This window comes from Malus domestica, chromosome 02 (genome assembly GCF_042453785.1).
Source record: "Malus domestica chromosome 02, GDT2T_hap1".
Classification (NCBI taxonomy): Eukaryota; Viridiplantae; Streptophyta; class Magnoliopsida; order Rosales; family Rosaceae; genus Malus; species Malus domestica.
Window position 1 is genome coordinate 34,135,880 of NC_091662.1, and position 14,681 is coordinate 34,150,560.

Below are 14,681 nucleotides of genomic sequence, written 5' to 3' on the forward strand. Positions count from 1 at the left end.
CTCTGTCCCATAGTCGCATCTTCTAATCGGAGCGTCAGTAGGCCTTCTTTGCACATGTCCAAACCACCGTAACCGATTTTCTCTCATCTTTCCTTCAATTTCGGCTACTCCTACTTTACCCCGGATATCCTCATTCCTAATCTTATCCTTTCTCGTGTGCCCACACATCCAACGAAGCATCCTCATCTCCGCTACACCCATTTTGTGTACGTGTTGATGTTTCACCGCCCAACATTCTGTGCCATACAGCATCGCCGGCCTTATTTGGTGTGCTATAAAAGTCCATCGGCCTGTTCGAGGCAAGGATTTTCCCTCGCACAGCTCTTCGAGGGTGTTGTCAGGCTTGCTCTTACTTGGTGTGCTATAAAAGAGGTTAGTCGTTAGTTTTGAAAGGTGCATTTGTGGGACCTTAGGTGTAGGTCTTGTGTCTCATAATCAAAACTAACATGGATCTTGGCGTGCCACTGCCATCTCAGTATAATAGATGTAGAACATATGTGATTTAAGTTGATTACTTGCGTCCCAAGTTACTTAAACTTCTTGTTATTAAAGGATTGTCACAGATGGGTTAAGTCTGTATTAAGTTCTTTTTCTTGCCTTGTAAACAAGGACTTTTAGTTCATAATCTTGTATGTCCAAAACGAAGGGAGTTCAAGGCATTTTAAACCATTTTGTCGATCCAAGTTCATTTTAATAAAAACAGGTTCATTAAATTAATCAGATCTGAATGCAAATGAGACTCTTAGGTAGAAAACAGTTGGAAATAACTTGAATATATGTTGAAACGTACATGAAGCGAGGCACTTTGGATGAATGCTTTATTCTCTCCTAACTCTGATAATTCGAATTCCAATTGGTGCATCACAACTTTGTTCTTGTAGAAATGAGGCACTTTGGATGAATGCTTTACTTGCTGCTTATTTGCTAACAACTTCTTGTACTTTGTAGCAGCTATTACCAACTTCTGCAGCTCACTGAACTAGACATCATAGAACTTTTTCCTCAATGGCAATCTCAGGGCTTTCTGAGCAATAGATGTAAGCTAAGCATGGTTGATAGGGAACATGCACCTCATCCTTGTCCTCCTAAACCTCATCATGAAGTCTTTAGTCGACTCATGTTCATATTGTTTCACCTCCACTAGATCAGTTTGCCCGCAATTGTGGGTACACCCTTTCCACTGGACTTTCCGACTTGTTGAGTCATTCCAGACTTCCTTCCATCTTGCCCGATCTGCCCCTTACTATTTAGTGGGAATAATAGAAGGTCGGACAAACTTGATTCCTAGATCTCTTCTACCCTTGGCTGACTGGTTCTATGCTCATCCTTCTTCTTCCCCTATCTTTCTTTTCCTCAAGCAAAGGAAATAGAGGAATCAATGGTTCTTTCTCAGGACTTGCCTTTCTCATCATCTCCCTAACATGACCATCTTTTAGGGTGGAGTATTCCAACTCTAATCTCATCTGCAGACTCCCTGTTAGTGAACAGAGTTTGCTGACCTTTCCTCTAGTTTCCCGAGATATTTTCTCCATGCTTTTCAGTACTTGCATCATAGTAGCTTGCAAGTTCTTATTTGTAACTTTTCCGCCCGACTTCTTGGATGAAGTTGGGCTTGCCAAAATAGCAGGACCTTGTAGGGAAGGGAAATCTTCTAGGTGATCTGTCATGTCTGATCTTGGTAAACCATGAGATGGCCCGTACTCTGCGTTCCACCTGAAAGTTCGTTCGTTCGTTTTTCTTCTTGGCATACAAGACTTATTAGTCCCACTGGGCGTGCCAAAACTATGTTCGAGGCAAGGATTTCTCCTCACACAGCTCCCCAATAGTGTTGGCACTTGGTGTGTTGTCGGGCTTGCTTTTGCTTGGTGTGCTGCAAAAGAGGTTAGTAGTTAATTTTGAAATGTGCCTTTGTGGGGCCTTAGGTGTAGGCTTTGAGGCTCACAATCAAAACTAACATGGATCTTGGTGTGCCACTGCTATCTCAATATAACAGATGTAAAACAAATGTGATTTAAGTTAATTACTTACTCCCCAAGTTACTTAAACTTCTTGTTATCAAAGGATTGTCGCAGATTAGTTAAGTCTGCATTAAGTTCTTTTTCTTGCCTTGTAAACAAGGACTTTTAGTTCATAATCTTGTATGTCCAAAACGAAGGGAGTTTAGGGCCATTTAAACCATATTCTCGATCCAAGTTCATTTTAATAAAAACAGGTTCATTAAGTTAACCAGATCTGAATGCAAATGAGACTCTTAGGTAGAAAACAGTTGGAAATAACTTGAATATATGCTGAAAAGTACATGAAGAGATATATCTACTAATTGAAAGTACAAGCAAAGAGACTTGGGCAAGATTTCACCTTGTCAGACAAGGTCGAACCTCTTGTAGCCACTTCTTTTTGAGTTTACAGAGGTTATATGCTAGAAGGGATGAATGGTAAACATGTTTTACACGAGGGAATCGATACTACAACACTATGGAAGGTAACAGAGCTTTTACAATAGACAAAAGATGACTTTTCTAAGGGAACTATTGCTAAAAGGACTAAATCTGGGTGAGTTTTAGGTTTCTAGGTGCAAATCTGGCTTGAGAGCATAGTTTGTATGTTGTTTGTTTGATTGGTTGATTGTCCTTATCTTTGTTGTCTCTTTCTCCTTTTATAGGCAGTTTGGCCTAACTGTCCGGGCTTTGTTCTTGGTGGAAAGTTCTCAAGGGCAGTGAGTCATCTTGTAATTACTTGTAATGCCACTAGAAAGTGGGTTTTGGCTGATAGTGAGCTGGTCTCTGTCACTTGTCACTTCAATTATAGGCAAATAGCTTATACCTTGGCTGAGAAATCTTCAGCTTGCATCAGGCTTCATGACTGGGCTTCGGGCAAGTTCGACTTGTTTTGGCGCATTTGGGCTCCCTCAAATACTTAAGCCCAATGTTTAAATATTAACCCAAACACGCCCACCCTTCACTTTTGAGTTGTCTGACATACCATACTTCCAGAACAAAAAGAAATTCTAATCAATTGCAATTTCCTACCAACATCCGTGTCTTGTAATTTCCTACCAACATATGTGTACTATTATTATGAAAATATACGTAAGTAATTAAGTAAGATAAACATTATACACACATGACGAAATGTCTTTTCATAGTGAATAGATAATTTCTATGTAACGAGCTAAGTATTTTACATAAAACAATTAATTTTCTCAAAAGAAAGTAAAACAGACAGAAAGGAAACCCTAAAAAGAAATAATTTTAGAAAAAAAGAAGAGAGAGAATTCTCACATATTTTTTTAGCTTCTACACCCTTTTTTATTTTTGATTATTGCATTGAGTAAATCAAACACAAACAACGAATATGATTAAACAAAAATGTGTGAAGCAAACAATGTATGTATTTATCATTTCTCAAAATGAAATGGCAACAACGAAAAACAAAATGCAATGCAAGTTTTGGTGCCCCAAAAAGCCTTAACCGATAATTAATGGTATAAAAATGCTAACCACCTCGCCACTTAATACTATTGTGAAATCCCGTTCCTGGATTTCACTATTGTAATCTACATATTTTGTATTTGCGGGATTTTATAGTATTTTCGTGAAGTTAAATTAATTTTAGATTTTAATTACTTAATTACAAAGTTTGAACTTTTGAAATCAGTTATTAAATCCGTAGACCTTCGAGGGTCACTTTTACTGTTCCTTAATTGGGCTTGACCCCACGAGTGTTTAGGCAAAGGTTGTATGTGAATCGGGATAAGAAAGGAACATTATGAACGTTTTAGAAGTTTCTTTACGGAAAAAAAAAAAATCGGAAGCTGCCTGATGACAGCGAGGAAGAGGGGAAGGAAAGTTTTAAGAAGGAGGAAAAGAGGGGCTCGGCGAATGGGGAGAGGAGAGGAATGAGGGTGACTAATTAGGAAGGAGAATAGGGAAGGAAATGAGGGAGTGGATATGCACCGGATCATGAATACCTTACCCATTTTTGGTAACCCGACTTGGAAGAACAGCGGAACCCGTTGGGTTCCTGGTCAAATTCCTGCGATTTTCCTACGAGTTTCATCGAGCCACCACATGGGAACTCTTCACCGGCCTTCACTCTCCATTTTTCACCCAAGATCGACAGGGTTTTGCCCCGTACGACGAAGAACAGAGCCGTGGGTTCCGGGGACACCAGATGGCAATCCGCCACTCTGACGACCTCACCCTAGATTACCACCACAAATAGACTCCTTCCATTCCTAAAAACAAAGCCCGAGAAGTGGTGGAGGCGTCGGAGCGAGTATGGAGGTTGAATCGAAGCACACCATTTTCTACAATTCTGACGGGTTTGAGGGACATTGGGGCCTTTCCCGAACAAATTGGACTTGGCCACATGTATAAAACTTGCTCTACTTATTGAGATCTTCATTTCTGTAAATTTTGGTAATAGTTGGTTTTTCCAGCGAACCGGGCCGGCCGGCTGCCACGTGCGGTGACGCGTGTGGCGACGCAAGGTCAGTGGACCGATGCTGTCTTTTTAAGTTGAATTCAATTTTCTAATTTCAAAATTGATAACCGTTTGATATAGTTTGATAGTTTGAACCTAGTATGGTGAAGTACGTTACTTGATCATTTTATGATTTGACTATCCGACCGTTGGATCGTCATCAAAATTTAGTACGTTATAGTACGTAATATTTGAGGATATTAGAAACTGATGGATTAGAAATCCGACGTACGGATCTTCCCAAATTGGATTTGTAAGTTCGTAAAATAAAATGTCGACCGCCACTAGAATTGGTGATTGGCGGAGATTCGACCGTTGGATCGCGATGAAATTTTAGTATGTTGTTTTGGGAACATAATGTGAACTTCAAAAAGTTATGGATCAGAAATCCTAAGTGCGGATCTTCCGGATCGAATTATGTAGAATTGTGGACCCTACCTTTGATCGAGAGCTGACTTTTGGTCAACATGTCTCGAAACGTTCTAAATACTAAAATTAGTACTATGGGAGACTAAGTGAAGTCTAGTGGCCTACATTGGTTAGAGAGTGGCTTGAATATATGTGATATGGTTATTACCTTAATTTCTTATATTAATATCATTTGTGAATATGACTTGGTATTATAAATGTGATTTCTATTGAAATGTGATTTTTGTATATTTAGCCTAGACTTATGTTTATTAATCATGATTTGGCTTGTCTACTATTGATGATTGGGTTATATATGTGTTTAATTTTCTTTTTAGTGAGGTGAATGTTAAGTAGGATAAATGTTATGACCATGTGATCTTAGAATCCTATTAGAAGTATTATGTAGAACTTTTATGCCTATATGACAAGATAATTAGTAGTAATGAGAAGTTGATAGAGTGATTCTGCTTGGTATATCCGCGATGGGGGACCATACACATTCTAGGAGTGATCATGCTTAGTATATCAACGATGGGTGATCACTACCTAGAGCTACAGAATACAGTCCTGCTTGGTATATTCGCGATGGATGATCACTGCCTATGTTAATAGATTATGCATATGGTTCTGCTTGGTATATCCGCGATGGGGGACCATATGTATTCAGGGATGATCATGCTTGGTATATTCGCGATGGGTGATCACTACATGTATGATGAGATATTGCTTATGGTTCTGCTTGGTATATCCGCGATGGGGGACCATACACACTTTAGAGATGATGATGATTAGTTGTACTTAGTACATTTCGATAGGCGATCATAATTTAGTTTAGATTCTGTTGAGTGGCCGTAAATCATATCTTGGGTTGGATTCCGTTGAGTGGTCCGAAATCCCTACTCTTGCTCATTTCCCTAAGTTAGACTATAACCCTAGATCGAGTGAATGAGAATTACCCACAATAGACCTTTGAATGTAAATTTGAATTATCGAGTTATTACTTGGAATCCAGGCAGGGAATTATGTAGAATTCCTTTATTAAATTTCGTGCACTGATATGTGATCTAGTTGACTGATTAACGTAATTAAATGTTAATATCGTGTCTCTTTGATTCGTGGAATGGGTTACTTGAGGTGTTTGTGGAATGATGTTGAATATGATTGTTATTAATACGATTAGATCAGTGATCATGCGATTAGAGAATACTATTGTGCTTTGTTGATTCTTTGATATGTTACATGCTATGAATTGCAATTTTACGCTGAAACATAATGGTTTATATCATGGAAGAAATAGAAACCTTGATTGTTATGTGGATTCATTATGTAGCTTGAATTGAATAATTCATGCTTGTGAAGTCCATATGTTTAATTGAGGAATGTTATGCCTTTCGGCCTGAACGGATTGTGATATATGTCGAGTTGTAGCGAAGGAAGAACTATGAATGGCTTAATCCCTGTTGAGGGTACGTAGGCAGTCTAAGAAGGAGGTTAGATGCAGCCATAAAGTATACGAAAATTACTACGCAATTTGGACCTTGAGTGGTGCTTTATTCATATCCCGAAGGCGGGGTATGTTAAATATACGAGTATTTGGTGACATTGCGTGTCGATTCGGGACGTATGTCGGGATCGGAGCGTGACAATATGGTCTAGTAGTATTTTTCTTCACTTGTAAGTAAGAGGTCTTAGGTTCAATTTTCGCAAAAGGCAAAGTTGAACCACATTATTATGGTTCAACTCCTTCACCCCCTTAGTGTAGATACTATTATTTGTTTAGAAAAAAAAATATACTCAACACCTTAAGTAAAAGAGTAGTCCTACACTTACAATCTAGTTGTACTATCACTTGTACCATCTCTCTAATAACATTTTTGTAGATAAAATTCATCTTGTAAAGATTTCATCCATTTTGGTGGTCAACAAAAGGGGCTTAACTTCTTGGTGATAGATTAATTAACACTAAGCCAGAAAGATAAACCGTAAAACAAATTGTGTGCAAATTTATCCAAAGGAAGCCTCTCCTCTGGAAAGAGATCCTCTTCGAATCTCTTCCACAAAATCCTTCCAATTATTTAATTTGAGCCCTTGAAATTATGCATAAATAAAGGATAAATAAAGCTCCAAAACACTTTACATTACGTTTGGATGATGGAAATAAACTTCGAATTTGAATTAAAATCAGAATTTATAATTGACATGCACCAATTCCCTTGTTTGGATTCATAAACATAGAAATTTAGAATTTCCGCGTGGAAAAACAACTTGGAATTTGGGACCTCCAATTCCCAAGTTTAAATTCCATGTAAATAGGTGTCATTTCCCAATTTCTATGATTGAGAGTTTAAAAATAACAAATTCCGAATTCAATTCCATTATTCTTTTAGGTTAACCAAACAAGAAAATTCACAAATTCTAGAAAATAAAATCCCGTCATTTCAATTTCCGCCATTTTAAAATTTCATAGTAATCTTAAATTGCTTCATCCAAACATAGTGTTAGGGCTTCCGCTAATATGCACCGTAATTCATGCCCTTAATTAATCACATAAATCACGAACCAATTTAATTGCATGATCGAAGATTACGAAAACCCTAAACCCAATTACAAGAAGAAAAATGCATTTGGCAAGGCTACAAGCTTACTAAGTTTGATCAAACTTAGTGTCAATAACTATAATTCGATCACAAATCTAAACGATCGAGATCAACAATGCTTTATTTTTTCTAAAACAAGAACCATAAATTGGGTTGGTCTAAACAGTTTTTTTTTTAAATTATTATTATTTAGGAATGGAAAAGTGCTCGAAACTATTACAATATTTAAGGGATGGGAGTTTCAAATATAGAAATTTAACACCCTATTTATTTTCATTAAGATATTGGATCACATGCATGCGTTAGATTTAAACTATTGGCATCTAATAATATTCATACAAAATCTATAAATGAATTCAACATCACTATCTCAAGATGTAAATCAATCATTCCTAACAATTATCATTGAACTCGTAAGAGTCTACAATATCTACATCACTCATCATAAAAATTTAAAAATAAAAAAAATAAAAAAAAAATCTTTGAAAAAACCAAATTTTACAAAGTTTGGTTTAGTAAAGAATCAAACCGTGGATCTCTAAAAACGCTAGCAATGCATCCGCTCCCGCCATCAATCACCTTCAGCAGCGCAACTGCCTTGCTCTTCGCTTTTATGCCGCCATTCTCCGCTACGTCAGCAACCCCATCCACCACTCCCATCCCCTCCTCCCTCACCTCCCTCAGCCCCCAATCTCCGCCGCACGTGGCCAAATTGAGCAGCGCCCCCACCGCGTTCTCCTTGCTCCTCAAGCTCGATCCGGTCGAGAGATCCAGCAAATCCGCCAAAACCCTTATCCCGGAAACCCTCTGAAACGCCTCCTCGCTCTCCTCGCACCCCGCCACCTGCGAGATCACCGCCGTGGCGTCCTCCACGATCCCCACCCGCCCGTCCTTCACTACCAATGTAAAAAGCGCGGGAACCGCCCCGAGCTCCACCAAGGCGATGCGGTTGGGCGCGTAGAGAGCGATCCCGAACAGCGCCTTCAGCGAGTCCTTCACAGACCGCGGCGGCGAGTTAGGGCACTTGACGATGTCGATGAGGGAGTAGACGATGTCGCGCTTGGAGCCGATGATGGGGCGGTAGTCGTCAACGACGAGGAGGCTGTGAAGGGTGGCGGCGGAAGACTGGACAGCGGAGGGGGAGGAGGAAGGGGAGCCGTGTTGGCGGAGAGAGTGGGAGAGAGAATCGAGGAGGCCTTGTGTGGAGATGAGGGAGTCGCGGCAGGAGATGGAGAGGTTTAGGAGGGTGGCGGCGGCGTCGTCTTGGAGGTAAGGGGAGGAGTCGAAGAGGGTTTCGGACAAGTAAGGGATGGCGCCAGATTCGGCAACGAAGGGACGGCTGTCCGGTTCGAGCTTGGTGATGAGGCGAAGCTCTTTGAGGGCGTCGGCTCGGGTTTGGGAGGAGACAGAGCTGAGCTTGGAGACCAGGGACGGAACCGTATCGAGCTTCACTTCCATGTTTGCGATGTCTGTGTCTGATTGTGTTTGGAGTTGGAATTTCCGGTTTTGGGTTTGTTGGGATGATCGCAAGAGGAAAGGGATACGATTTTAATAGGAGAAAGGAGTATTAATGGTATTGGTGCCGGTGGTGGTGGGTTAGTTGTGTTTGAAAAGGAAGTGCCAGCGAGTTGAAAAGTTACAAAGTCGGAAATGATCAACTCTTTTGTGCATATATACTAATCTTCTTCACTATCCCCGCCAAATTTGCATGTCAATTAACAACGAGAACAATACTTGACTACTAAAAAATAGTAGGAACTCATACTTAAAGCTTTTAGTATTTTAATCACGGAGCTTTGTGCTTGACTCAGAACCGTTTATACTATGAATCACATTATAAATATCATCTCTGCAAAAAAAAAAAAAAAAAGAACTAAGGTCGTTTAGTCAATCTATTATAGCAAATACATAGAAGGTGTATATAATGATTTTACCAATACTGTTCATTTGTTTTTAAACGGTTTGATAATTAAACGACCTTAGTTTTAATTGACTTTTTACAAAAGCGATCTTTATAGGGTGATTTATAGTATGAACAGTTCTGATTATAAAATAGGAGGTTCTATAAATTGACAACAAACTATTTTGAATTTTTTTGAGTAGAAGTACCTACTTATCTTTGAGTAGCCAAGTATTTCTAACAACAAATAACGAAGCCGCGGATTGCCCCAACTTTCTCTTTCTAATCATGCAGTTCAAGCTCTCCACTCCTTCTCAATATACATAGTAAATTAGTGTAGATATTGCTTACAATAAATAAATAACTAAAAAAATAAAATAAAACAAGAAATTAATAAAAAGAGTAAATGATTAATAGGGTTTTTACTGTACAATAATAACTCTTATTTTGACGCAAATAATTAATGGAAGTTTTAACGAAAAGCCCATGATACTGTTCACTTTAACGGAAAAACCACATTTTTACACTAAAAAGTCAAACCTGGTACTATTTACTTTACTTTTTATTTTGTCCTTATCATTAAACTCAAAATTTTCAAACTCTTTTCATTAGTTTTCCTATAATTAATAGGATTAATTGCGAGAGAGAGACATGGTCACAAATTGTAAGTTTAGGAAGGATCAGGCCAACCTATATTTTCTAGATCCTTTAAAAATATATGTTCATTTTTTTTTATGACGATGATAATTTAATTTGGTCGATTGTTTGGAAGAAGACCTTAACTTGGTCGACAGTTGAAGAATTTAAGAGCTTGTTTGGATGTACTTTTAAAATGACTAAAAACGCTTTTGGTGAAAATGTTTTTGGAACCAATCATTAGTAAAAATGCAAATAAATTCTGGAAAATCACTTAAAGTGCTACCTAGAAAAAACACATAACTAGTGCTTCTTGCAGAAAGCACTTTAAGTGCTTTTGGAACCAAAAAATATTTTCTCTAAAAGCACTTTCAGTCATTTTAAAAGCACATCTAAACGAACCCTAAGTTGGTGGACCAATTAAAACTGTAACTCATGTAGAAATTAAGGGCTCGTTATTACAATTAAGCCAAATTTTTATTATAATCATTTTTTTCTGGGATTATTTGGATTAAAACCTCCATCTCTACCCAACAATTTTTTTGAGGAGATTATATTCAAACACCCCAAATTACTTCTCCCATACCTTTTTAATTTTTTAATATTTTTCTATCAAGTGTTAGTGGTGTGTAGAAAATATTAAAAAGTTAAAAAGGTGTGGAATAAGTAATTTGAGGTGTGTGAATGCAATCTCTCTTTTTTTGTTCATCAGTTGTACTTATATTACATATAACATGTTATGTTCCTTACTTGAGGTAATAGTTTCAAACCCTCTTATCTTTTAATAATAGTAAAATTAGGGCAGAAGTGTCACTTAATAAAAATGGTTGACAAGAGTTGGTCCTGTAGTATTCAGTAACACATATAAAATATGAATTCATTTCATTTATGGATTAAATTGATAGTTTGACAAAATAATGGTGGATGTATACCTATATTTTGTATATAGTCTACAGAAATTGGAGAATTTACTTTGTTACTTTATTTTCCAAAAGGATGACTACCTAACTGCATGATATGATTCATGAAATGAAGAAAATAAATTTAATTGTGGTGGGGAAAGGGAATGGGGATGGTTGTTCGAGTTCACACGCATTAACTTCATAATTTTTGTAAAAGGAGAACGACTTATATGAATCAATTTTATTGTTGTTGTAATGTCCTGACTTATCGATTGAAATGTCAACGGCTGGCCAATTACCTGGAAAGCTGTTGGTTTGGTAGATAACTAGATATCAACCATCCGACGATCTGTGGTCTATAAATGAATTCTGAGAATATGTGTAATTACTGAAAACAAATTAAGAAAGAGAGAAATATAAATTAAGAGAGAAAGAAATATATTATTATTTAACCAAGTATTCGGTGTAGGTTGGCTCTTGATTGAATCGAATCAAACATATAATAATATATATAGAAAGAAGCAAGATATTAAATATCGATGATATCGGAAATATCGGTAGTCCAAAAACACGAAAATTTCGATGGAAATATTGGGATATTATCGATATTGATAAAAATTAAATAAAAACCACGGAAATTGTAAGGAAAACTTGGAAATTTTTATTGAAACTTTGCAAGATGTTTATTTAGTCAATTATCTATTAGTTTATCACAAAAAATTGGAAGGAAATACATTGCATGATAGATATAACTGATTTAAGTTGATTATATAGCGAGCTAGCAAACATTGTAAGTGTAGAAAATATGTAATAATTAATGAAAGAAATTTAAACACACCATAATCATTTATGTATAATGAATTAGTACAATATTTTACACTTTATACATTGTATGGTAAGATACATGAGTGACTTAGCAAGGTCTAAAATATCGATGATATCGGAAATATCGGTAGTCCAAAAACACGGAAATTTCAATGGAAATATCGGGATATTATGGATATTTTAGACCATGGAAAGAAGGAAGCTTGAAGGTGTGGCACCAAGAGTTAATGCTATCTCAAGGATATATTATAAAGAATTTTAACGAAACGCTCTTGGTATTGTTTACTTTAACGAAAAACCATATTTTTACACTAAAAAGTCAATTCTGGTATTATTCACTTTACCCTTTATTTTGTACTTATCATTAAAATTCAAAATTTTCAAATAATTTTCATTAGTTTTTCTTATATTATATAAAAGAGGATAATGACTCTTATGAATCGAGGTTAACTGTCACGAAGATATTTTATTTTAATAAAAAATAATATGTGTCATTTTTTTAGTACATTATATCATATTATTAAAAACGAGACGTCACCTAATATACATTTCATATAAGATGTTCTCATGATCGGAGGAAATATAAGACCTGTCAGTAGTTGTGACATGAGTCTTACATCAATCTTTGCTAATTGCTATTTATTTTATTATATGATTTTTTTATGTAATGCAACATATTTGAACGTTACGTTCACATGCTGCCCTACCAGATTTAGATAAGATGGAAATATTCCTGATGAGATATGAAGGACAAAGAAACAACATTACCCTCCATTAATTATTAGGAAAACTAATGAAAAGAGCTTGAAAACTTTTAGTTTTAACGAAAATAACAAAATAAATGATAAAATGAATAGTAACAAGATTGACTTTTTAGTATAAAAATGTGGATTTTCGTTAAAGTTCCCTTAATTATTTAGTTATTAATATAATATTTTTTTATCGATTAAAGGTATAAAAAAATATTGTTATACTTTTATGTGCAAAAAAAATTTATTATAATCAGCACTAAAGTAATTTTTCATAAAAATAATTTTGCTTTTTTTTTAAAGAAAACTAATGATAAGGGCTCCAAAACTTTGAATTTTAACCAAAAACTATATAGAAAGTTTATTTAATGATTAGGACAAAGCCCAACATTTAATTAGTTCAATCACCATGGCCCAACTGAAATAACTTAACGTGTGTCCAATTCTACCCCTGACTTTTACTCTGACAGTGTTTAATTTTTCCGTTTGTTATTTTTTTGTTAGTTTATTTGGGAAATAAACAGAGCAAAGTACCCACGCAAGCAATCGGAAACAACCCATATAAACGCACTGTCAAAATAGCATAAAACCCAAACCCCAAAAACAGTCAGTCAACTCCAGTCGCACCGCCGCCCTCAGCTCAGCCCACAAAACCCACAAAGCCACACAACCGAAAGACAATCTTTATTCACATTCAAATTTTTTAGGCTATGGCTCTGACTAAGTGAGGAGCTTCAGATACCCAGATGCAGAAGAAGAGGTGGGTAGCATTGGCTGCACTGAGGAAGGTGCTAACGTGCACCATATCTCAATAGCGCTAGTGGCTCTCTTCTCTGGGGTGTTTTATGCTTATTCTTGTCAGCTGGAATTGGAGACTTTGGGAGACTTCTCATATCTTCCTCTTTTCTATATAGCATGTGTATTGATGCATTGATGAACTTGTTTCTTATTTCGTCGGGTGCTTTGAGAGGTTCACTAAACCATTGTGTGTTCTTATTTCGTGTTTGAGAGTAGCTGACCGACTAAATCATATAGGGTTAATCGTATACCGTTGAAAATTTTGCAGGGAAATAAAATTGATGCAGGCTCTAAAGCTGTGCGTGTACTCTAAAGAGTAAAAAACAAGTTGAGAATGCAGAGGGTAGAGTATAGAGGGTTCTGGACCTCTGGTGGAACCGTGAAGGTTCCACAACCTTTTTCTTTTTTTTTTTTTTTTTTTTTGAGTTTTTTACTCTTTCCTTCAATGAGTATTTTACTTTTTTTTAAAAAAAAATAGTCAATGTTCAATTCTAGAAATATTATGTGTTCAGTTTAAAAAATAGTGATAGTACCAGTGTTCAATTTACGAAATAGTGATAATACCAGTGTTCAGTTTAAGAAATATTCAGTGCTCACTTTAAGAAATAGTAATAGTATTGTATTTAGTTCTAGAAATAGTATGTGATCAATTTACAAAATAGTGATAGTGCCAGTATTCAGTTTAAGAAATAGTCAATGTTCAATTCTATAAATAGTCTGTGTTCAATTCTAGAAATATTCAGTGCTCATTTTTTATCATGTGGTACTTTCATGCATTTTATTTATCCTCATAAAATAATACATTGTCTCCATGAAAGTTAATTTATCAATTGTGTCAGTAGATTAGAGGTGATACAACCCACTATGATGTAGTTACGAATCCAGCAACATCTAGAGTACTTTCAGTCGGATTGAAATCAGCTCAGTGCGAAACAATGCCTTGGAATGACAGTGAAGGTAGAGCTGAATGGAACGAGGGTCCCTGTAAAGTCATTTCTTGATTATGTTGACCCTACTTACAATATAATCAATTATTATCATATGCTTGTTGATTAAGATCAAGATGCTTAATTATTATTATTATTCTATTATTTTCTTAAACGAACACTAGTACTATCATTATTTCGTAAACTAAACACTGACTATTTCTTAAACGGAACATTAGTACTATCACTGTTTCGTAAACTAAACATTGACTATTTATCAAACGAACATAAGTACTATCACTGTTTCGTAAACTAAACACTGACTATTTCTTAAACGGAACACTAGTACTATCATTGTTTGGTAAACTAAATATTGACTATTTATCAAACGAACACTAGTACTATCACAGTTTCGTAAACTAAACACTGATTATTTCTGAAACGGAACACTA

At 36.2% G+C, this 14,681-nt stretch overlaps 1 protein-coding gene across 1 annotated transcript; it reads right to left on the reverse strand.

The window, feature by feature from the left end:
• Positions 1-7,871: 7,871 nt before the first annotated feature.
• On the reverse strand, positions 7,872-9,138 carry LOC103426974 (U-box domain-containing protein 4-like). The gene has a single exon (XM_008365054.4). It carries the CDS (start codon positions 8,949-8,951, stop codon positions 7,992-7,994), a length of 960 nt encoding a protein of 319 aa, XP_008363276.2. The 5' UTR covers positions 8,952-9,138; the 3' UTR covers positions 7,872-7,991.
• Between the last annotated feature and the right edge of the window lie 5,543 nt (positions 9,139-14,681).